A 26,490-nucleotide genomic window follows, 5' to 3' on the forward strand; every position below is an offset into this window, starting at 1 on the left:
TTTGCCTTGGAAAGGCAGAGAAAAATGGCAGCTAGTAAGAACCTCCAATGATCATCTCTCCACAGACACACGAAGTGAAACAGCTATTCATGCACCAAACTACCTTCAGGAGAGCTCAGGAAAGAAGGTAAGAGACCATGGTATCTGCTTTTAGTAAACAAATGAAAATAAATATTGAAGAAGACATAAATAAATGAGTTGCTTTTGTTACAGTTCCTCAACACTAAAAAGCCCAATATGAACAGAGCAGCCACCACCTTTAAGTAAGGAAACAGAATTAAGTCCACATCTTAGACTTGAAGAACTCTATCAGGTCTGCCACAGTGAAACCCAGTGCTGGACTAAGCTACACAATCCCTACCAACAAGCCAATACCCACAGACTGAATCACTAGAATTATATTGGGCCATGCAGCTGACTGCCTTCAATACTCCTCCATCAATCTCTGGCAGCAGAGGAGGGAGAAAGTCTCCACCCATAGAGGACATATCTATTAAACTTAGCACAGAGTTTTGTCTTGGAGCTCTATCCAGGCTTGATGCAATTAGAACAAGGACCTGGTAGAAACTGAAGTCCTTGTATGCAATCCAGAGCTCACAGAATCTCCAGATGTCCCCAAGGGTCAGACAGAAAACTCTTACTGCCAACAGGACAAAATCAAGTTTTGGTTTGCATCACTATCACTTCCAACTTTGTAGTAGGCCTGGAGCATACCAGCCCCTCTCTGTGCCTGTGAGCCTCAGATGCCACTCAGTAGAAGTTAGCTGGTTGCCTAGGAACTATTTCCACCACCCATTCTCCAACCTCAGGCAACACAGTTGTGGCAAGCCCATATTTCCAGATGGAGTTCTAGAACTGCTCCTACATCAGGGAGACTTGTGCCCAATTGGGACAGACTCTTGTTTCAGACTCCATCAAAGTCACCTGCATCATAGGGCCCAGGAAGCTCCCAAGATTGTGCATGAATTTCTGGCTGTGAGATTCATGCAGTATCCACATTAGCATCAGCCTCTGTGGCCAATTGACTTCCCACCCCAATGTTATCCCAACCTCATGCAGCATAGAACTGTACAACACCCTATTCCTTGGGGGTAGTACAGGGTAATAAGCAAAGACCTTGCTCTAGAACTTGGCACTGATCTGGCAATGCCTAATACTGGGAATATACTAATGGGTATCATCAATAGTCAGGCTTGAGGAGCCTTTGGAACAGTTCTAGTATTAGAGAAAGACACACAGCCCTAGCCTTATCAGAATTCTTTTCCAGATAACATTACCCCTAATTGTTTGCTGTGCTCTTGGGTCACTAGTTCAACCTGATAAATGGCAACCCTATAGCAGTGCAAGCCTTGATTGTATCCCAACTCTGTGCTAGTATTAGCAGGATGCACAGTAAGGGTGTGACAGGTTGGTGTCATTGGTGGCCACAGACATGAGGATGGCCATTCATGAGGACTCTACAAAGAACAGGGCAGCATCCTACAGGACCTGACCATAGCCTGATTACTATGAATAAGGCATCCAGGTCTACCCTGGCCCAAGGGAGAACCTTATGGGGACAGAATTATTTCTAGATATTCTCTTGGTTCATTCTGAAAAACACAAACACAGTGTGTCTGGGACAAATCTGGTATTAGGTTATCCCCTAGTACTGAAATAGTGAAAACATGCCAACAGCAGATGTCTTGCCCTTATAGTTTATATCTTAACCACCTCCCAAAAGCTTATGTGATAAGGCTTAGCTAATGGTATGATTGGGAGGTTGTAGAAACTATAGGAGTTGGAGGCTAATTCAAAGAAGAGTGTCATGAGGAGCATGCCCTGAAGGTCTATAATAAGACCCTATCACTTCTCTGACTCTTTGCTTCCTGGCTGGTCATCATGAGGTGAGCAGCTTTGTTCTACTATGAGCACCTCACAGTAATTTTCTACCTTGCCACAGATACAAAATAATGGAGCAAAGTGACTATGAACTGAAACTGTTGACAGCTTGAATGGAAATAAATCTGTCCACTGTCCACTTTTGAAATCACTCATCTCAGGTATTTTATCACACCAACAAAAGACTTCCAGCAAGAAGTGGGGTCACTGCTACAAATAAACATGTCAATGTTGTTCAGGAGCCTTTGGAATTGGTTTTCATGAAGGAATTGAAAAAAAGGTTGCAGACGCATGCTAGAGAAACCCTAGAATTTTTAAAGAAGTGTTTAATGGGTGATTCTGATAGAAACTCAGAAGACCAGAATTCTGAGTAGAATACAGACAGTAAAGGCTATGCTCAACAGGTTTCAGATGAAAATGAGCACTCTATTTATAATTGTACTACAGGCTATTTGTGTTACATTCTGGTAAAGAACTTGTATATATTTTGCCCATCCCTGAGACATTGCGTGAGGCCAAGTTTAAAGTTGTAGAAATTCTGTTTGGGAAATTAAAGATGGAGGATTAGAGGCACCCAGCAGTCACTTTCATATCCAGGATATAAATCTAAACAATAGGAGTGTAGTGAGTGTTGAGGTGGGAAATAATGGGAGAACACTGGAATTCAATAGTGCACAGATCAAAACTTGGAGACCAGAGACTTTGAATAGTGGAATAGATTGTGAAACAGCACACATTATTGCTTTGTAGCACTGTGGTAGAGGGTTGGGAGTAACCACTTATCAGGCATAGAGGTAAAAGAAGGAGAGTTTCGGTGAGTTCCCCTAGTTAAAAATCCAGCACCCTTCACAAATATGGTCTAAACAGACATTTGACCTTTGGTTTAGAGAGCAAGCTGGTTCTGGAGTTATTGCACTTCCTAGCATATTCTAATGGTGCTGTAACTGGGAGCCATCATGATAAAGGTCCTATTGTCTGTGCTTACTACTCTGGGAGCCAAAGGCCACTGCATTTTCCTGTCTCCCAGACATCATGTCAACATCACTCTACTGGTTTAGTGGGATATTGCCTCAAGAGTCAATTTGTCCCACAGGGGAGACTCTGCCATAGACACATTGAGAATTCTATGCAGTGTGAAAATGATCTGGCATATGGAGGGGAGCAGAAGTTGCTTGTCCTTAAAATCAGCACTTCAGAAGGCCAGCTGTCAGAGTCCAGGAGACTGAATAATCACATGTGATTTTATGCAAAAGCCAACACTAGGAACACTGTGGGCAGGAGACTGTACAATTCTATTACCAACTCCACCCCAGAACAAATATATTTGACTTCCTTGCCACTCTCTGCCCTCAGGAACATCTGGGAAAACACTGTAGAACTGCTGTTTCACTTTCCCTTAGACCGTATTAGCACAATAGGCTCTGGAGAGAATCTTGGGGGAGTTCTGCATTCTGTGTCAGCTTATTGACAGAATGAATCAAAGATTTTAGCCCCAACCTTGGAGCATGCAGCCTCAAAAAATCTGGAAAGATTCGTTGCCAGAAAAGTTCCACATTCCATACTAGCTTTTTGGCATGCTAGTGTGGCATGGGCTGAATAGACCTTGCTCTGCTCTGTCCATAGATCACACAACTTTGAGACAAGCTTTGTAATTCTAGCTTGAAATCAATTATCACCCACTCATGTAAACAGAAGGAAAGAATTAATTTTTATTGATGACTTCATAGCTCTTACTATTATTTATTTTCTTTTTAGATTTTCATTTTTTTCTATATATTCCTCAATTTTAAACTTTTACTTTTCTTCTGCTTTTCCTTTTTTTCTTTTGTTATTTCTTTTTTGTTTTCAATTGTATTTTCTTTTTTCCATATTTTAACCTTTTTTACTTATTTTATGTGATTTTTTCCAATTTACTACTTTTTAACTTTTTATTTTACCCTATATTATTTCCCCTTTATTTTCTATTGTATTTGTGGTTGCTATTCTTAAAATGTTAATTTTTTTTCATTTCTTTACCTGGATTATTTACTTTATCCTTTTTACAGTGCTTGGGATCAAGCCAAGCATTGCATGGGTGTTCTGCCACTGAAATACACTACTGGCCCAGCTGAGAGGAACCACACCTTTCTCTAGCCACAAAATAGTCCTTGCTCAAACCTGGGTGGATAGTTCAACTTAAAGAACAGTGAGGAAGGGGCTGGGGCTGGGGCTCAGCAGTAGAGTGCTCGCCTGGCACATGTGAGGCGCTGGGTTCCACCCTTAGCAACACATAAAAATAAATAAATAAAATAAAATATTGTGTCCAGCTATAACTAAACATATATATGTGTGTGTGTGTGTGTGTGTGTGTGTGTGTGTGTGTGTGTGTGTAAAAAATAGTGAGGAAAATGTCCCCACCCAACAAGCTGTCCCCAAGTGTATATCTCTTGGGGAGCACTGAAATCTCGCTTCTGGATACTCACCACAATAGCAAAAACAGACAAATAATACAATTAATGTGAACACACACATGCAAGGGCCCTCAACCACAGTCACTCACATACACTATCAAACTGCACATTGCTGGCAAAACTTGATGGGAATACTACAGAGTGGAAACTGTGATACCAAGGCACTTTATCTAACCATGCAACACTTGTAGTTGGGCCAGTGTCTAAACAGAGGATGAAAATATTAGGCCCTATCACCATGATTAGAATAGTCAGTATGAGAATTGTTGTCAAGTAACAGTGTCAATATCAACACAGATTGAAGAAACTCCCATCATCTGAAAGGGGCTTGTATGCCTATTTTAGGAGTAATCACAGAATTAAACTCATACTCTACTTTCTTTTCTGCTTATGTCAGAACTATCAGAGGAACCCCACTCTTGAAAGACCTACAGGAAAAAATGGGTTCCTCAGGCTCTGACATGATATTCATATGTCAAAACACACTAATCAAATCCAAAGAAGCTTCAGGAAATTACATAGTGAAGTAAAATTGAAATTAGTTAATAGTATAAAACACACTGGTATCATAGGACGCATCATCAAGAAGGCTGCTTAATAAGAAATTTGTCACATAAAAGTGAGAAATTCATCCAAAAGGACAAACAAATCTCAAAGATGAAATACAAAAAATATGAAAAAAACAGGCAATATGATATTCTCCATAGTTCCAATGTCCCTAATGACAGATTGCAAAGATAACAAAGTAGATGAAAAGCAAAAAATTAGAAATATATTTATATATATATATATATATAAAGCTCAATGAAATACAAGAGAATGCAACTAATCAACTGAACTAATTAACAAAGACACTGAGGGAAATGAAAGGGCAATTCAACAAAGAGATAGAGATATTGATATTGACAGTGAACCAGATAAAAATACTGGAAAGTGCTAGGCACAGTGCTTCACACCTGTAATCCTAGCAGCTTGGGAGGCTGAGGCAGGAGGATCAAGAGTTCAAAGCCAGCCTCAGCAAAAGCAAGGCACTAAGCAACTTAGTGAGAACCTGTCTCTAAATAAAATACTCATTAGGGCTGGGGATATGGCTCAGTGATTGAGTGTACCTGAGATCTCACCCCCCGCAAAAAAAAAAAAAAAAAAAAAAATCACTGGGAATGGTTTGGGCACAGTGGTGCACACCTGTATTCCCAGAAACTCATTAGAATGAGGCTGGTGGTTCTCAACTTCAAGGCCTGCCTCAGCAACTTAGCAAGACCCTAAATAACTTAGTGAGACTCAATGTTTAAGGATTCAATCCCAAGTACCAAAAAAAATGGAAATATAAAGCTTAATAATTTTAAATCCTCACCAATAGACTAAATAAAGAAGAAAGAATTTTAGAGCATAAAGAAAAACCTGTCAAAGTATTACATTCAGATAACAATGAATAAAAAAAGAAGGATTCAGAAAACATGCAAGATATTTGGGACACTGCTTTCTAGATCAAAATTCACACAACTGGCAAACTAGATGGATAGAGCTACATGTTGAAGACAAAGGAAATCCATTCAGTGGAACAATAGCAAATAATTTTAAAAATGATGGGAAAGATAAAAAAGCATTTAAATCTCAAAAAGACAGGACCATAAAAGAAACATTCCACAACATAATTATAATTAAATTGGCAAAAGCACAGAATAAAGAAAGAATATTAAATTCTGCCAAAGAGAAGTACTGAGATGAATTTAAAAGCACCCCCAATTACAGTAACAGCAGAATTCTCAACAAAATCTCTGAAAGCCAGCAGGGCATGGAATGATGTATTTTAAATTCTGAAAGAGAATAACTTCCACTGCAAATTATTCTCCCTAGCAAAATGATCCTTTAGAATCAAAGTATAAATATATAATTCCAAGATAAGCATAAACTAAGGGAATTCATGATCAGTAGAGCAGCATTACAGAAGATAGGTAAGGGAATCCTATACCCATATCAGGTGTAATGATTAGTACAATCATGAGAACAAGGGAAAGAATACCTCTCAGAAAAATAATAGACACAGAGTGAACAATAGGAAAGAATCAAAAAAAATCTATATGCTAAACCATAAAGAGTCTCAGATGAATAAGAGAGGAAGAAATTGACATAGAATACTAAAAAAATATAAAGAAAATCAATAAAGTGTCAGGAAAAAAGCTTATATTTCAATAATAATGCAGAATGCAAATGGTCTTAATTCTCAAATGAAGAAAAAAATACTGGCTAGATGGACTAAGAAACAAGATCCAACAATATGTTGTTTTAGGAAACTCAACTTGCATGTATAGGTATAATAAAATTGAAAGTAAAAGGATGAAAAAATATATTCTAAGAAATGGAATCCCAAACCTTAAAGAATAGCTATACTTATATCCAAGCAAATGGACTTAAGACAAAATCAATTAGAAGGTCACTACATATTGGTTAAGGAAACCATCAAGAAAATATGATGATAAAAAAATTAAAAGAAAAAAGAGGATATGATGATTATTAATACATATGCATAAAAATTCAGAGCCACCCAAATTTATAAAACAAACCTATGAAGCATAAAGGGAGAGACTAGGCCAATACTACACTGTAGATGGCTTTAGTAGCACACTATTACAGATCAGCCAGACAAAGAAATAACAGATTTAAATTATACTACAGATCAAATGGACTTAATGGACACAGATTATTTTACCCAACAGCTGCAGAATACAATTTCCTTTCATCAACACATGGAACTTTTTTCTAATAGACCATATTAAGCCACAAAAGAAATCTTTATAAAATAGAAATGCTTTCCTGTATCTTATTTGAACATAATGGACTAAAACCAGAAACAAGCCACAAGTATCTGATCATACTAAAATAAAACTACAAAAAACATTAAAAGAAACTTCATAAACTATATAAACATATAGATATTGAACAACACACTTTGAGTGAACAGCATATAATTGATGAAATTAGGGAAGAAATTAAAAACTTTCTACAACTAATTGAAAATAAAGCAGGACATACATGAATCTATAGAAAGCAGTACTAAAAGGGAAGTTTAAAACAATGAATGCCTACATCAAAAATTTTTCAAATAAATAAAATAATGATGTAGCCCATAGTCTTATTTAAAAAAAGAGCAAACCAAACAAAATCAGTAGAAGAAAAGACATAAGAACAAAAATAAAAGAAATAGTCTAAAAGAATAATACAATAGCTCAATTAAACAAATAGCTGATTCTTTGAAAAGATATAAAATGACAAATATTTGGAAAGCAGTATGGAGAAAGCTGGGAATGGAACCACCATTTGACCCTGCTATTGCCCTTCTCAGACTATTCCCTGAAGACCTTAAAAGAGCATACTACAGGGATACTGCCACGTCGATGTTCATAGCAGCACAATTCACAATAGCTAGACTGTGGAACCAACCCAGATGCCCTTCAATAGATGAATGGATAAAAAAAAAAATGTGGCACTTATACACCATGGAGTATTACGCAGCACTAAAAAATGACAAAATCATGGAATTTGCAGGGAAATGGATGGCACTAGAGCAGATTATGTTTAGTGAACCTAGCCAATCCCTAAAAAACAAATACCAAATGTCTTCTTTGATATAATGAGAGCAATTATGAACAGAGCAGGGAGGAAGAACAGGAAGAAAAGATTAACATTAAACAGAGACATAAGATGGGAGGGAAAGGGAGAGAATAGGGAAACTGCATGGAAAAGAAGGGAGACCCTCATTGCTATACAAAATTACATATAAGAAGTTGTGAGGGGAATGGGAAAATAAACAAGGAGAGAAATGAATTACATTTCTCTCATGGGGTAGAGAGAGAAGATGTGAGGGAAGGGGAGGGGGGATAGTAGGGGATAGGAAAAGTAGCAGAATACAACAGTTACTAATAGGGCATTATGTAAAATTGTGGATGTGTAACTGACGTGATTCTGCAATCTGCATTTGGGGTAAAAATTGGGAGTTCATAACCAACTTGATTCTATGTATGAAATATGATATGTCAAGAGCTTTGTAAAGTTGTGAACAACCAATTAAATAAATAAATAAATAAATAAATAAGAAATGAAATATTCTGATAAAAATATAGCTATTGGGAAATAAAAACAAACAGAAATGGAAAACTAAATAAATAAATGTAAAAGAAAAGTCTTTAAAACAAAAAAAAGAAAGTGAGAAGACAAACTAAATTAGTTAAAAATAAGGCTTTACAAGGTTTACAAATTTAAAGGATCACTAGAGAATATTTTGAAAAACCATTTACCAATAAATTGGAAAATCTATAAGAAACAATCAAATTTAGGATCATGTAAAAAAATTAAATCAAGGAAATGTTGAAACCCTAAATATAGGGATAAAATCAATTAGATTGCAACAGTCACAACAAGTCTCCCAACAAAGAATATCTCAGTACCAGATTCACTGCTGAATTTTACCATATTTTAAAGAAGAATTGAGAACAATGGTCCTCAAACTATTCCATGAACCAGAAAAAGAAGTAATTTTTTCAGGCTCATTCCACAAATCCAGTATTACTCTGGTTCCAAAATCTTATAAAGACAAAACAAGAATTAAGACTACATACAGACATCACTAATGAACATAGATTTTTAAATCCTCAATAAAATTACCATGAGGGGCTGGGGATATAGTTCAGCTGGTAGAATGTGTGCCTCACATGCACAAGCCTGGGGTTCAATACCCAGCACCAAAAAAAAAAAAATACCATAATCCAAATTCAAATGAACTTTAAAAAGGTCATACACCATGATAAATATGATTTCATTCCAGGGATGGAAGGATGTTATGGCATACACAAATCAATAAATATAAAAGGATGCATAAATAAAATCAAAGATGAAAATCACATTATCATCTCTGTAAAGCAGAAAGTCTTTGATAAAATTACACCTTCCCTCCTAATAAAATCTTAGAATAAATTAGTTATAAAAATGATCATTTAGCGGCTGGGGTTGTAGCTCAGCAGTAGAGTGCTCACAGTACATGTGTGACTCTGGGTTCAATCCTAAGCACCATATAAAAATAATAAATAAAATAAAGGTATTGTGTCCAACTACAATTAAAAATAAATATTTTTTTAAATGATCATTTACTAATATAATAGAGCCTATATATGACAAACCCCTAGTCAACATAATTCTGAATGGGAAAAAATAAAAGTAGTTCTTTTAAAATCAGGAGACAATTAGCACATCCATTCTCACCACTCTTATTCAATATAGTAATAGAAAATGTAGATATTGAAATTAGGCAAAAGCAAGCAAGAAAAGAGATACAAATAGGTAAGGATGAAGTCAAATTATCCATGTTTGGTGATGATCTGATACTATAAGTAGAACAACCTAAAGACTCCACTAAAAATCTTAAAACTAATAAGCAAATTCATTAAATAATGGAATACAAAATGAATATACACAAGCCAGTATCTTTTCTTTATACAACAGTGAACTCATTAAGAAAGAAATCAAGAAAATAATCCCTTTCTTGATAGCCACACAAATAAAATATCCAAGAATAGTTATAAAGAGTTTAAAGACCTCTACAAAGAAAATAATAGAATATTGAAGAAAGAACTTGAAGGAGACATTATAAGGTAAAAAAGATTTTCCATGTCTTGGGCTAGGGGGAATTCATATTATTAAGACCTACATATTACCAATAGAGATCTACAGTTTCAATGCAATCCTCATGAAAATACCAATAACTTTGTTCATAGAAATAAAAAAAATAAAAACAATCCTAATGAAGCACAAAAGACCACAAATAAACAAATAAACAAAGCAATCATGAATAAAAAGAATAGTAATAGGGCTGGGGATGTGGCTCAAGCAGTAGCTTGATCTCCTGGCATGCATGAGGCTCAGGTTCGATCCTCAGCACCACAAACAAAGATGTTGTGTCTGCCGAAAACTAAAAAATAAATATTAAAATATTCTCTCTCTCTCTCTCTCTTCTCTCTCTCTCTCTTCTCTCTCTCTCTCTCTCTCTCTCTCTCTCTCTCTCTCTCTCTCTCTCTCTCAAAAAAAAAAAATAGTAATAGAGGCATAAAAACACCTGATATCAAAATGTATTATGAAGCCATAGTAACAAAAACACCATAGTACTGGCATTAACACAGATATAACAGTGTGTTAATGTAACAGAAAAGAGAACCTAGATATAAACCCAGAAATTTATCATTTACTGATTCTTAACAAAGGAGCCAAAAACACACATTGAAAGGAAAAAAAAGTCTTGAAAGCAAATGGTGCTAGGAAAACTGAATGCAAGAAAGATACATATTTGTATCTATTTTCTTTCTTGCTTTTCTTGCTTACTGCAGAATATTGAAACTAGACATCTATAGACCTCTGTATCTCACCCTGTGCTAAATAGATCCTATGGATAAAAGACCTTTACATAAAAACTGACACTTTAAAATGTACTAGAAGAAAACTTAAGAAGAACACTTGAAGGTATTGGCATAACCAACAATTTCCTTAATAAGACTCTAGTAGCTCAGTAAACAAAAGCAAGAATTGACAAATGGAATTACATCAAATTAATTTGCTTTTGCATAGAAAAGGAAACAATTGATAGAGTGAATATACAAGCTATAGAATGGGATAAATCTTTTCTGTTATTCATTTGACAGGGGATTAATATCCATAATTCATAAATAATACAAACAACTTCACAGTAAAAACTAATCCAGCCCAACAAAATTGGCAAGGGTTCTGAATAATTTCTTCTCAAAAAAGATATAAAAATGGCCAATAAATTATATGAAAATGTTCAATATATTTGCCACAAGGGAAATAAAAATAAAGACTACACTGAGATTTTATCTCACTCAGTTAGAAGAAAAAAATAGTAACAAAAGGTACAAATGGTAGTGATAATGCAGGAAAAATGAATATTTTTATACCATTGATGGGAATGTAAATCACTGCAGTCACAATGGAAATCAGTATGGAGGGTTATTTAAAAAGTAAAACTAGAATTATCATGTAACGCATCTATACTCCTAGGTATGTATCCAAAGGGAATGAAGTGAGCATCAAAAGAGATACCTATATACCCACATTTATTGAAGCACTATTCACAATAGTTGTTAAGATATGAAATCAGCTTAGGTGCCTATGTTCTGATAAATAAAGAAGATATGGTATATGTACACAATAGAATAGTATTCAACCATAAGGAAGGATGAAATAATGACTTTTCTAAGAAAATGAATGGAACTGAAGTAATCTAGACAAGAGGGAAAGAGAAGGTTGAAGAAAGGGTAGATATTTTCAAGGTATGCAATATGCATATATGGAAACGTCACAGTGAAAAACATTACTTTGTACAATTAATATGTTAACAATTTGTAGTTTTAAAAATATTAAATGTGGTGGAATAGTTTATCCAATAGAGGAAATTTCAAAGAACCTCAGCATTCAGGCAGTGGCATGTATATTGCTGGCAGCTTTTAACTTGGGTTATGGTGAAAATAGGAACAAGAAAAAGTATGCAATGATTCAAAAAATCTGTGCTTTTTCCAGAAAAGTGTAAAATGTATTTTTAAAAAGAACAAGATAAAACCATAAATAATTTTTAAACATGGAGATTAAATAAGACACTTTTGAAAGAGGAAAAAGAGAAGAAATCAGGGAAGAAGTTTTTAAAAAAATAGAAACAAATGTAAAGAGACATACAACATATTAAAATCTCTGGGACAGTATGAAAGTAGTTCTAAGGTAAAAGTTTCTAGCATGGATTGCCTACATTTTATAAACAATAGAAAGATTTCAAAGAAAGAGTCAAATGTAATGTCTCAAGACCCTAGAGAAGCCAGAAATAATATAAAAACAAATAGAAGACAGGAAATAATTTAGACCCAAAATTAAAAATAAAAATTACATAAAAATCAATGTGACAAAGTGTTGGGAATTGAAAACATAAATAATACTGATAAAACCATTAGCCAAACTAAACAAAGTAAATACAAAAATGACCCAAGTAAATAAAATTAGAAATGAAATTTGAGACATCATCACAGACATTGCTGAAATCTAAAGGACCATTAGGAGCTAGTTTGTGAACTTATATTCCAATAAATTGAAAAGTTTAGAAGATATTGATAAATTTCCAGACACATATAGCTTACTCAAAATGAACCATAAAATTGAAGCAGTAATAAAAAGCCTCTCAACAAAGAAAACCTTGGGATCAGATGGATTTTCAGAAGTGCTCTATCATAATTTTAAAGAACTAATAATGACCATACTCAAATTATTCCATGAAAGAAAAAGGGAGGAAACACTATCAAATTCAGTCTATTAAACTAATATCACCTTGACATGAAAGCCAGAAAAAAATCAAGAGACTACAGCTCAATATATCTGATGGTAAAAGATAGAAAATTCTTAATTAAATATTAGTAGTCTACATTGAGAATTATATTAAAAGGATTGTACACCATGTTAATGTTGATTTCATTCCAGAGATGCAAGATTAGTTTAACATATGCAATCAATAAATGTCATTCATCACATAAATATAATTAAGGACAAAAATCATATGAACATATCAATTGATGCAGAAAAGGACATGAACAAAATAAAGCATCCATTCATGTTTAAAACACTGGAGAAACTAGGGATAGAAGAAACTGACCTCAATATTATAGAGGCAGTATAGGACAAACCCAAAGCCAATATCGTACTAAATGAAGAAAAACTGAAATTGTTTCTTCTTAAATCAGGAACAAGACAAAAATGTCCACTCTCACCACTCCTATTTAATATAGTTATTGAAAGTCTAGCCAGAGAATCAAGAAAGACAAGGAAATTAAAGTGATACAAGTAGGAAAACAAGAGGGCAAATAATCTGATTGATGATGTTGTGATTCTATATGTAGAAGACACAAGAAATTCTACCAGAAGACTTGAAGATCTGATAAACAAATTAAATATAGTAGCAGGATACAGAATAAAGATAAAAAATCAATAGCTTTTCTATATTCCAATAGTCAATCTAATGAAAAAGAAATCAGAAAAATTATCACATTCATAATAGCCTCAAACAATAAAATAGTTGAGAATAAATCTAACCAAGGAGGGTAAAGACTTCTATAGTGAAAACTATAGGAACAAATGAAAGAAAACAATAAAAATGACCTTAAAAGATGAAAATCCTATCATGCTCTTAAATAGGCAGAATTAATATGGCCAAAATGGCCATAGTATGAAATATGATCCACAGATTCAATGTGAACCCCATCAAAATACCAAGGCATTCTTCATAGAAGTAGGAAATTACTATTGAAATTATTACTAAAATTATTATGGAAGAATAAAAAACTCAGAATAGCCAAAGTAATACTGAGCAATAAGAGTGATGCTGGTGACATCACAATAACCAATCTTAAATTATACTATAGAAATATAGCAACCAAAACAGCATGGTATTGGCATCCAAACAGGCAGGAGTAATAATGGAAGTGAATACAAGACAGAGACAAATACACATAGATACTATCATTTGGTACTCAAAAAGTTGCAAAAAAAATGTGTTAGAGCATAGATAGTCTTTTTAATAAATGGTGCTAGGAAAACTGGATATTTCTATATAGAAGAATTAAATTAGAACCCTATCTCTCACCCTGCACAAAAATCAACTCAAATAAAAGTGGATCAGAGACCAAGGAATCAGACCAAAATTACTGCAACTGCTAGCAGAAAATATAGGCTCAATACTCCAACATAATGGCACAGGCACATAACTTCCTTAACAATAGTTCTAAAGCTCAAGGAATGAAACCAAGAATCCATAAGTTGGATAGATTCAAATAAACAAGCTTCTGCACAACAAACAAGAGTGTGAAGAGTGAATGGGGAAGAATCTCTGCCAGCTAATATTTCCACAGGAGATTAATATTCAAAATATTTTATAAAACAAAAAAAAATAAAATAAATAGACATTTCTCAAAAGAAGAAATACAAATGGCCAAAAAATATATGAAAATATGTTCAACAGTCTTAGCAATCAGAAAAACACAAACCAAATCTACATTGAGGGAATCCAAGATGGCAGGATAGAGGGAGGCTGCATTCTGTGCCGCTCTGGGACCTCAAATTCAATTACTGGGAATACTATTTCACTGCAAGTGATTAGAGGACCCCTGACAGCTGCTCCCACTCAGGAATTACAGCTGCCATGAGCATAGGTCTCCAGGCCTCAGCATCAGCACAGGACTCCCCGCCACTCATCTATGCAGGTCCTCCGGGTGCTGAAGCAAGACCACCAGCATTAGCACCCATGCAGGACTCCTGGCCACCCACCCATGCAGGAATTCCAGCCACTGCTCCCACACAGGACATCTGGCCACCACTCCCATGAGGACCCCCATCTACCAACATGGGGATCCTCCAGTCACCTCTATCTTGAGGCACTGCAACCACTGCCACAGTCCCCTACACATGATAGCCTACAGCTGGGGACACTGCACTGGGTCTGGTGACAGCACAGCCACAATACTGCATGCCATAGAGCTATATCTCTGAACACGCCATTCAATGCTACTACCCAGCCCCACCAAACCCAACACCCCATCACTGCAAGCAGCCACCTCCATCTTGATTCACTTTCATTGCCATCTTTAGTTGGGGCAACTCCCAGCTTAAAACACAGGCTGGGGCTTTGAAACAATATCAAGGAACTAAAAGTCCCCAAATTGCCCCCTGTATCTGGCAGCCGCTAACCCAGCACAGTGCCTGTGGCAATGCAGCCAGTCCTTAGCTCACAAAGCCAAGTCACAAAACTGGGTCCTGAATTGCCCAGTATAAAACAGCTCTCCACAACAGGTGCACAGCCCCTAGAATGCAGTCCAACAAGACCTCCAGAAAGAAAGGTTCCTAATTGGGAAGTAGAAAGGGAGAGGGTAAATGAAATATGGTTTAGAGACTAAATTAGAGACCAGGAATTGCAAAGTCTACAAGTGATATAAGGAGATAAGACCAAATGCTTATATCATATGAGTGGGCCCCCAAAAGAGATCCTTGGGATGCAGTCTCCCATTGTGGACTGGCAAGTACTATACCTCACCTCCAAGAGCCATGCCCCAAAGACCAACCCTCCCACCTTATAATCCTCACTATCCTGAGGGTAAATGTTTTCCCTCCCTCCCTCCCTCATTTGGCCCTCACATCCCAAACATTTGTTAAACCAAGTATTTTTCAAGAATTAGGCTAGTGAGGACTGGGATGTCTGAATAGTATATTACAGTAGTGTTGTATATTCTTTTATCTCCTATTTTTACCTTTTAAAAAAATTGTTTTAGTTATAGGTGGAACAATAACCTTTATTTTATTTTTATGTGGTGCTGAGGATCAAACACAGTGCCTCATGCATGCTACGCAAGCACTCTTCTGCTGAGCCAGAACCCCAGCCTCCTTTTTTACTTTTCTTAATATTTTTGTTTGCTTGTTTTTTGCACTCTACTATCTTCTCACTTAGTTGTCTCTCCAGAATCACTTTCTCTCTCTTCTCCTGCTATGATCCAACTTCTTTCTAAGATCTTATAATTCTATATGTCACCTCCTACCCCCTCAACATCTCATTCTATAGCTCACCCTCAGTTCTTTGTCCACCATTAGAAACTGTAGACCCTTTTGCAAACCTACTATTTATATCGTAGATAATAATTAAATTTACCATATCTGTATATTGGGACAACACTGTAAATGTCTTAATAACAGCTATTTGGTTTAATATTGTATATTGTTTATAATGGGATCTGTTCACATTGTTTTCTCCTTTAAAGGAGAAGCATTGTAAACTGGCAGGAACACTATAAGCATCTAGGCTGTAACACCTCAGATCCAGAGTGATAGAAGTGAAGACACACAAACAACATAAAAAAACAAGGGAAAAGGTACCCCCCAAAACTCAAGATATTATATTATTAGAATCCATGGCCAGCACAACAGAAAAAAATGGCAGAAAAGGAGTTCAGGATGTATTTAATTAAAATGTTCTGTGAATTTAAGGATGGCATAAGAGAACAAATACAGGCAGCAAAAAATCATTTTGATAAAGAGCTACATAAGCAAATATAAGAATTAAAAGATTACTTCAATAAGGATATGGAGGTTATGAAAAAAACAGAAATCAGAAATCCTTGAAATGAAAGAAACAAAAAAACAAATTAAAAGCTCTATATAAAGCATCACCAATAGATCAGATCACTTGGAAGGCAGACCCTCAGACAATGAAAACAAAATATATCATCTTGAAAAGAATATTGATCACACAGTGAAGATGGTAAGAAACCATGAACAGAATATTCAAGAATTATGAGATAACATAAAAAGAGTGAATTTAAGAATTCACTTCTGTTGGGATAAAGGAAGACAATGAAATAATATCAGAAAATTTTCCAAACATGAAGAATGATTTGGAAAATCAAATACAAGAGGCTTACAGGACACCAAATGTACAAAATCAAAACAAATCTACACCAAGGCACATTATAATGAAAATGCCTACAATACAGAATAAGGAGAGAATTTTAAAACTCACAAGAGAAAGGAGTCAGATTACATACATGGCAGAAACAAATCAGAATATCTGCAGATTCTTCAACCCAGACCCTGAAAGCTAGAAGATCCTGGAACAACATATACTAACCTCTTAAAGAAAATGCATGCCAACCAAGAATCTTATATCCAGCAAAATTAAACTTTAGATTTGATGACAAAATAAAAACCTCCCATGATAAACAAAAGTTTAAAGAAAATTACAACTAGAAAGTGTGACTACAGAACATACTCTGCAAAATATTCCATGAGGAGGAAATTAAAAACAACAATGAAAATCCGCAAAAGAAGGTACTACATTAAGGAAATACTAATCAAAGGAGAAACCACATCAAGTTAAATACCAAAAATAAACAAATATGATCAGGAATACAAATCATATCTGAATAATAACCCTGAATATTAATGGCCTAAACTCACCAATCAAAAGACATAGACTGGCAGATTGGATTTTTTAAAAAGACCCAACAATATGCTACTTTCAAGAGACTCATAAGAAAAGACAGCCACAGACCGAAGGTGAAAGGTTTGGTAAAAAACATACCATTCACATGGAATGTGGAAACAAGCAGTGGTTTCCATCCTCATATTAAATAAAGTAGATTTCAAGCCAAAGTTCACTAACAGAGATAAAGAAGGACATTTCATACTGCTTAAGGGAACCATACATTAACAATACATAACAATTATAAATATATATGCCCTCCAAAATGGAGCATCTACATTCATCAAACATACTCTTGTCAAGTTCAAGACTCAAATAGACCACAAACAATAATACTGCGTTACTTTAACACACCTCTTTCAACACTGGATAGACCTTCCTAACAGAAGCTGAACAAAGAAATTATAGAACTCAATAAAACAACCAATAACAGTATGTATATGTATATACATATATATATATTTCATCCATCAACAAGTGAATACACTTTCTTCTCAGCAGCACATGGATCCTTCTCTAAAACAGAACATATATTATACCACAAGGCAACTATTAGCAAATATGAAAAAGTAGAGATACTATCCTGCATTCTATCAGATAATAATGGAATGAAACTAGAAATCAATGATAAAATAAAAAATACAATCTACTCCAACACATGGAGACTAAATAATATGCTGTTGAATGAACAATGGGTTGCAAAAGACATCAAGAAGGAGATTAAAAAATTCTTAGAGGTAAATAAGAAAACTGATACAATATATCAAAGTCTCTGAAACATTATGAAGGCAATACGGAAAAGAAATTTCATTGCATGGAATTCATTCTTTAAAAGAAGAAAAAGTCAACAAACAAATGACCTAACATTACATCTCAAAACCCCAGAAAAAGAAGAAAAAATCAACACCAAAGGCAGTAGAAGACAGGAAATAATTAAAATTTTAGCGGAAATCAATGAAATTGAAACAAAAGAAACAATTGAAAAAACAAAAAGTTGGTTCTTTGAAAAAAATAAATAAAATTGATAAAACTTTAGCCAAGCTAATTAAGAGGAGAGAAAACTAAAATTGCTAACATCCGTGAAAAAAAGGAAATATGACAAACACTACAGAAATACAGAAGATAATTAGAAATTATTTTGAAAATTTATACTCCAAGAAAATAGAAAATACTGAAAGCATCGACAAATTCCTAGAGTCATATAATTTGCCAAACTGAACCGGGATGATATACATGATTTAAACATATCAATTTCACGCAATTAAATAGAAGACACCCAGGACCAGATGGATACACAGCTGAGTTCTAAAAGACCTTTAAAGAAGAACTAATACCAAAACTCCTCAAATTATTTCATGAAATAGAAAAAGAGTGAGCATTTCCAAACCCGTTCTATAAGGCCAATATCACCCTGATTCCAAAACCAGGCAAAGATACATCAAAGAAGGAAAACTTCAGACCAATATCTCTAATTAACATAGATGCAAAAATTCTCATAGTGGGGTAGGGAGGGGGGCATGGGAGGAATAGATGAATTCTAGATAGGGAAGAGGGGTGGGAGGGAAAGGGAGGGGGCAGGGAATTAGCAAGGGCAGTGGAATGTGATGGACATCATTATCCAAAAAAAATGTATGAAGATACGAATTGGTGTCAACATACTTTATATACAAACAGAGATATGAAAACTTGTGGTATATTTGTGTAATAAGAATTGTAATGCAAAAAAAACAAAGTACATGTATAAAGGCATAAATTGTTATGGACATACTTTATATACAAAGATATGAAAAATTATGCTCTACATGTGAAATAAGAATTGTAATGCATTCTGCAGTCATGTATTTTAAAAAATAAAATAAATTTTAAAAATTCTCAATAAAATTCTGGCAAATGGAATACAAAAAGATAATAAACCACGATCAAGTGAAGTTCATCCAGGGATGCAGGGTTGGTTCAACATAAAGGAATCAATAAATGTTTTCAACACATCAATAGACTCAAAGATAAGCATCATATGATCATCTCAATAGATGCAGAAAAAAAATTTGACAAAATACAGCACCCCTTTATTTTCAAAACCCTAGAAACACTAGGGATAACAGGAACATATCTCAACACTGTAAAAGCTATCTATTCTGTGCCCCAGGCCAACATCATTCTAAATAGAAAAATTGAAAGCATTCTCTCTAATAACTGAAACAAGTCAGGGATGCCCTCTTTCACCACTTCTATTTTACATAGTTCTTAAAACACTGGCCAGAGCAATGAGACAGATGAAAGAAATTAAAGGGATATGGATATGAAAAGAAGAACTCAAATTAGCACTATGTGCTGATGATATGATTCTGTACTAGAAGACCCAAAAAATTCCACCAGAAAACTTCTGAAACTAATAAATGAATTCAGCAAAGTAGCAGAATATAAAATCAACACCCATAAATCGAAATTTATGGGTGTGGATTTTATATTCTCAGAAGATGATATACAATCAATCGCTGTATTTTATATTCTCAGAAGATGATACATAATCAATTGCTGTACACATCTGTGACAAATCCTCTGAAAGAGAAGCAATGAAAACTACCCCATTTACAATTGCTTCAAAAAAATAAAATAAAATACTTGGGAATCAACAAAAGAAGTGAAAGACCTGTATGGTGAAAACTACAGAATGCTAAAGAAAGAAATTAAGGAAGACCTTAGAAGATGGAAAGATCTACCTTGTTCTTGGATAGGCAGAATTAATATTGATAAAATGACCGTACTACCAAAAGCACTATACAGATTTAATGCAATTCCATTCAAAATCTCAATGACATTCCTCATAGAAATAGTAAATGAATGAATAAAGAAAATGTGGTATATATACACAACGGAATATTATTTGGCATTATAGGAGAATAAAATCATGGCATTTACAAGTAAATGGATGGAGCTGGAGAATATAATGCTAAGTGAAATTAGCCAATCCCCCCCCAAAAAAAAACAAATGCCAAATGATTTCTCTGATTTAAGGATGCTGATCCATAATATGCTCTAGGGGGTAGGAATGGGAGAATAAAAGGAACTCCAAATAGGACAAAGGGGAAAAAGGGAAGGAGTGGAAGGGAGGGGGCATAGGGGTAGGAAAGACAGTGGAATACGATGGTCATCATTATACTAAGTACATGTATGAAGACACAAAGGAGTGACTCTACTTTGAGTACAACCAGAAATATGAAAAATTGTGCACTATATGTATAATATGAATTGTAAAATGTATTATATTGTCATATATAACAAATTAAAATCTAAACAAAGAATACAAAGAACAATAAATCCTACGATATGGAGTGAAAGGTACACTCATTCATTGTTGCTGGAACTACAAATCAGTTCATCCACTTTGGAAAGCAGTACAGAGATGCCCAAAATGATTAGGGAGGAATCCACCATTCTTACCCAGCTATCCCATTCCTTGTTATTTATCAAAAAGAACTATAATCATATTATAGTGATGCCTATATATAGATGTCTATAGCAGCACAATTCATAATAGTCAAGTTATAGAACCAGCATAGGTATCCCTCAATAGACGATTGGATAGCCAAAAGGTGGTATTTATACACAATGGAGTTTTACTCAGCCAAAAAGAAGAATGGTATTATGTTATTTTCAGGAAAATGAATGGAACATCATGCTGAGTAAAATAAGTCAGACTCAGATAGCCAAGAGCCAAATGTTTCCTTTTATATGTGGAAACTGAGAGAAAAAAAGATTAAAAATGGGGACAAATCTCATGAATATAAAAGGGAAATCAAGAGAGTAGAGGAAAGAGAATGAGGTGTAAAGATATGGGGAAGAGAGGAAGAGCATGGGGAGAAGATTACCTCTACATAGGGAAGGGGGGTGGGAGGGGAAGGGAGGAAGAAAGGGAATTGCATGGATGGTGGAAGGAGACCCTCATTGTTATACAAAATATATGTATGAAGATGTGAGAAAAAAAAGAATAGCGTCACCCTAGATTAGGTAGAGAGAAGTGATGGGAGGGGAGGGGACGGGTTGGGGAGATAGGAAGGATAGTAGAATGAAACAGACATTATTATTACTGTGTGTATATATGTGACTGCATGATCAATGTGATTCTGCAACCTTTATACTCAGAAAAATGAGATATTATATCCCATCTGATTCAAATGTAAAAAAAATAAAAATAAAATAAAATGCAACACAGATTTAAAAAAAAAAGAAAATAGGAGGGATGGGAAAGGAGTAGTATAGTAGAATGAAATTAACCAAACTATATCATGTGCATATATGAACATGATTTCTGTAAATATTGAAAGAGGTTCAAAATACATGATATGGTTAGAATAGTGGCTAACAACATAATAAGTACTGCATAAAGGTCAGCATAGTAATTAACATGAAAATAAACCCTATAACCAGAATATCTGGATCCTTACCCTGATACTTGCCAGATGTGTGCTTTTAGGCAAATTATTAACCTTTGTATGCCTCAGTTGCCTCACATATAAAATGGGTAAAATTCATACCTACTTCATAGGATCGTTATGAGAAATAAATAAGTTAATACTTGTAAATCTCTTAGAACAGTCCCTGATACATGGTAAGTACTGCAAAAGTATTTCCTTTCTTTACTAAAAATATTATTGGAAGCAGCTGAAATCAACTTCATATTGTTTTTTCTTGTTTCCATAGATCAGAGATAAAGAATGTTATCTTTGCAAATTATGAAGCTGTGCAGGTAAACCACACCAAAGTCAAAAGGCACAAGTCTGTCCCTCGTGTATCAAACTCTTCTTTTCCTTCTCTCCCCATAAAATAAAACACTCCAGCTTGTTCCAAAATGACCTTGGGATATATGTATCTAGATGTACAGAAAAAAAATACAATATCCTTGAGTCCAAAGGTAGGAGGTACCCACTCACCTTTGACATACACATATACACTGGCCTTGCCATTAGAATCATTGGTGTCAGCAACATCTTTGTAACTACATGTGAAGTAGCCAGTGTCACCAGCTTCTGTGTGGAAGATAGTGAGTTGGTTACAAGTGAAAAGGTGGTTATCAGAACAGGGATATTCCAAGATGCGGGTCCGACTCCCTGCAAGTCCAATGCCCCAGGTCCAGGTCATGGCAGCCAATCCTCTGAGAAAACAATGCAAAAAAATAAATAAACAAACAAATTAATTAAGAAAGCAAGCCATACTAAAGCAGGTCTGGGAGAGACAGTGCAGAAGTAGCAATACTTCAGGCCCCTAATTCTGAAGATTTAACTGTAGCAGATAGCTTGATGCACATGAAAGAATTAGCACCTGAAATTGGGATACTTAGTTATGGGCTAGACGAGAATCTGAAAAGCAGGTAAGATTCAAAGACATGTCAAGTCTTTGTCTCTATCTTCCACTGCAGTTCCTCTTCTCCCCAATATTCAGCCAGCTTTCTCCCCAATAGGGGTGCTTTGAAATTTTGGGAAAACAACTTACAAAGGTGTAAGAAAATATTACATTAAGTCATTCTTTATGTCCTTTCTGTCTCTACTGTTTACACTTGGCAAATAAGCTCAGGAAGGCAAAACGCCTTATCCAAGAAGTTGCTGATAGGACCAACAATGTATAAGCTAGATCTCAGTGTAGATTTTTTTTCCACATTTATTTTCTCATTAAATTTTAAGATCTCTTCTGAGAAATGATTTGAGCTCTGAAAAGATATGCACCTGGATGACATTCTCTGCATTCTGTGAGAAAGCACCGGGGACAAAGTTAAATTTAATTCCATTACAATTATTCCACATGCAGACAAAATGAATGGAATCTATCTCCTTCTCCTAATGTTATGTTTGAGGATATTGGGTGTCCCCCAAAGTCCCATGTGCGAAAAAAATGCAAAACATTTAGAAGTAAAATGATTGGGTTACAGGAGCCTTAACACAATTAGTGAACCCTAACCCTAACCCTAACCCCTGATAGGAATTTACTGAGTAGTAACTGAAGGCAGGTGCAGTGTATATGGAAGGTGTGGATCATTGGGGGTGTACCTTTGGGAATATATTTTGTCTTAGTTGAGCAGAGTTCTCTCTTTGCTTCCCAGAGCCATTTCTTGAGCTGCTTTCCTCTATGACACCCTGCCACCATGAAGTTCTGCCTCACCTCAAGCCCGAAAGAATGGAGTCAGCCATCTATAAACTAAGAACTCTGAAACCATGAACCCCCAAATAAATTTTGCCTTCTCTAACTGTTCTTGTCAGGTCTTTCAGTAATAGCAATGAAAAAGCTGACTAAAACACCCACCAAGGATAATTCTCACCTCCCTCACCATTTGCACAGCAAAAACAACCATTGTAAAAAAACAAAAAAAGTGGGAAGGAAAAAGAACCTGGATATTGATTCTCAGTATTATTGCTATTACATAATCTTGACTAGTTACTTAATTACATAATCTTGACTAGTTACTTAAGCTTATGTTGCTTATCTGTAAAACAGCAGCTGTATTCCTCCTCTCCCACTGAAGGTGTGAAGATTCATCCAGAAACCTTTGAAAAGTTTTATCAATGGAAGGAAACCACATGTGTGGGAGGCAGTGGGAGTGGGGTAAGCTTGAGCCAAACTTGATTCCAGTTCTCCAAAGATAGACACATTTCCCCATATCATATCATAGCATCTGTAGTATGCACATATTTGTTTAACCACTGTTTATCATGGCTCCTAATTTTACTACAGTACCCCAAAAGTAGAACATGAAAGAATGTGAGAGACAACCACTCACCTCAAGCACCTTCTATAAATGCAATATACTTTCATTAATTTGAAAAGAAGATATGTTGCCATAAGTGTGTTGAAAATGGGGATTGTTATATAATGCCATGAGAAAGAAAGATCAAGAGAGGGATTGGTAGGGCTGGAGATGTGGCTCAAGTGGTAACGCACTCGCCTGGCATGCGCAGGGCACTGGGTTCAATCCTCACATAAAAATAAAATAAAGATGTTGTATCCACTGAAAACTAAAAAATAAATATTAAAAATCTCTCTCTCTCTCTCTCTCTCTCTCTCTCTCTCTCTCTCTCTCTCTCTCTCTCTCTCTTAAAAAAAATAGGGATTGGTTAGAAAGCAACATTGCAAATTTTGCTCCCAAGAATCTTGTACCCTGAAGAATTGAAAAGAAATGAATTGGAAAGAAATGAATTTGAGTAATAGTTCCTCAGTCTGACCCCTATTTCTTCTTTCCACTAAAGTCTTACTTCCAAAAGAAGCATGGCTTCTTTAAGGTATGTTTTGCCCAATTATGGGGTCTTTGAATAAATTGAATGCCCTCAGAACCAAACATCCTAAGAGAAATCATTCCAAACCCACTATGGGGGTCTGAATTGTATAACTTCAAAATTCACATTTTGAAGCCCTATCCCCCAACACATCAGAAGGTTACTGTATTCAGAGGTAAATCTTTTTAAAAATGATTAGTTAAAATGAGTTCATTGTTGTGGATTCTAATCCAACATGACTGGTATCTTTATAAGAAGAGATTAGGACACACAGAAACATCAGGGATGTGTGCATACTGAAAAGAGAAAGAGAAAGGGTGGGCATCTGGAAGCCAATGAGTAAGAACTCAGGGGAAACCAATCCTGCTAACGCTTTATCTTAAATTTCTAGCCTCCAGTACTATGAGGAAATAAATTTCTGGCCTTGAAGTCACCCAATCTGTGGTATTTTGTAATGAAAATGCTAGAGAACTAATACACTCCCTAAAGTAGTCAGAGCTGCCATATTAAGTAAACATTATTGTTGATCCTTGAATTCCATGAGAACTTGTTGCCAGTGTTGCCATTTCCTGATTCCTTCTTGCCTTACCTGACTGGAGTCTGAAAACTGACATTTAGAGCCAACAGAAGATACTACTCTTCTGGATTTCATCCCTGTATGTGCAGTATCTCTAACTGCTCTTGGTAATGCCCAAGTCCAACCCAAACTAGTTTGTGAAATCCTCACACATGAACAGCCCACATTATTTATCCTGTACTTGGACACAAAGAATTAGAGCAGCAGACAGAATCTTGGGTTCATGGATAGGCAAAGTTTTCCTTAAAGTGCCACATAAATATTTTAGTTTGTGAAAGTCTCTATCACAAATTGTACATTTTTATAACGATTTAACAATTCAAAAATCATTATTAGCTTACAGAGCCCACAAAAACTGGCTGTGTGTTCTATGATTTGCTTGGTCCAAAATCAATCAATTCAAGCCCCTTTTTTATGCTTGAATTCCTACCACAGAATTCCAACTTCAGTTTCAATACCTATTTTAAGGAGAATTTGAGAAACTCACACCATTATCTTTCCCCTCAAGGTATATCATTATATCCCAATGAAATCTCTGACAATTTTGGCATCATCATAAAGAATAACTTTGTTATTAATGAAGTTCCATTTCCTATGAAAAGAATCTATTGTAATAGGACATACCATAAAAATCAAGCATAAGTTAGACATGCATTGAATTAGAAGATTTATTGAAAATGGGGCACATGAATAATTATTTATAGTAGTGTGGAGGGGTGGCCAGAATATGAGGATCTTTAGGAAGAGCATCACTTGATAGGAGAGTTAAAAACAAAGGCCTTGGGTTTATAGACCAGGGAGTGGAAAGAAAGAATTTGGCTGAGTGTGTTCATATGCCATGCCTCTAATTTAGGACCATTATCAATTCCCATCAGATAGGTTCTGCCAATCACCTTCCTGGATATTTGGTTGATTTTGAGTGGAAACTTCTGCAAATATTAAAGGAAGAATACTATAATACAGTCTGGGTTCTGAAGACTCTGATAGCCAATTCATGAGCCTGAGCCTGAACACTGGAAGCATGGAATGATTAGGATTCCATTCCCAATAACATTCTGTGGAGTCTAAAAGCTTGGGCTTTATCAAAGTATGGCTTATTTACCTTATCTACCTTGTATAAGATGTTGAATTAGCCTATCAGACAAAAGGTCTGCAGTATATAGTTTGAGAACTTGAACAATTTGCAAAAGGAAACACTACTAAAGTCTACCTGAATAGTGACACAACCCCAACACACACACACACACACACACAAAA

The 26,490-nt window shown here is 35.3% G+C and overlaps 1 protein-coding gene across 5 annotated transcripts in view; it reads right to left on the minus strand.

Moving 5' to 3' along the window:
* The window catches only part of LOC101955809 (vascular endothelial growth factor receptor kdr-like), a 291,669-nt gene that overhangs the window by 219,563 nt on the left and 45,616 nt on the right, over nucleotides 1–26,490 (minus strand). For 4 of the 5 annotated variants that reach the window (XM_078034616.1, XM_078034613.1, XM_078034614.1 and 1 more), the window contains one exon: nucleotides 22,326–22,546. The exons of the other annotated variant lie outside the window; for it this stretch is intronic. In XM_078034616.1, the coding sequence (XP_077890742.1) occupies nucleotides 22,326–22,546 (221 nt within the window). The remainder of the gene's footprint in view (nucleotides 1–22,325; nucleotides 22,547–26,490) is intronic. 5 annotated transcript variants of the gene reach the window in all.

The sequence above is a fragment of the Ictidomys tridecemlineatus genome, chromosome X (genome assembly GCF_052094955.1).
Source record: "Ictidomys tridecemlineatus isolate mIctTri1 chromosome X, mIctTri1.hap1, whole genome shotgun sequence".
In the NCBI taxonomy this organism is placed as follows: Eukaryota; Metazoa; Chordata; class Mammalia; order Rodentia; family Sciuridae; genus Ictidomys; species Ictidomys tridecemlineatus.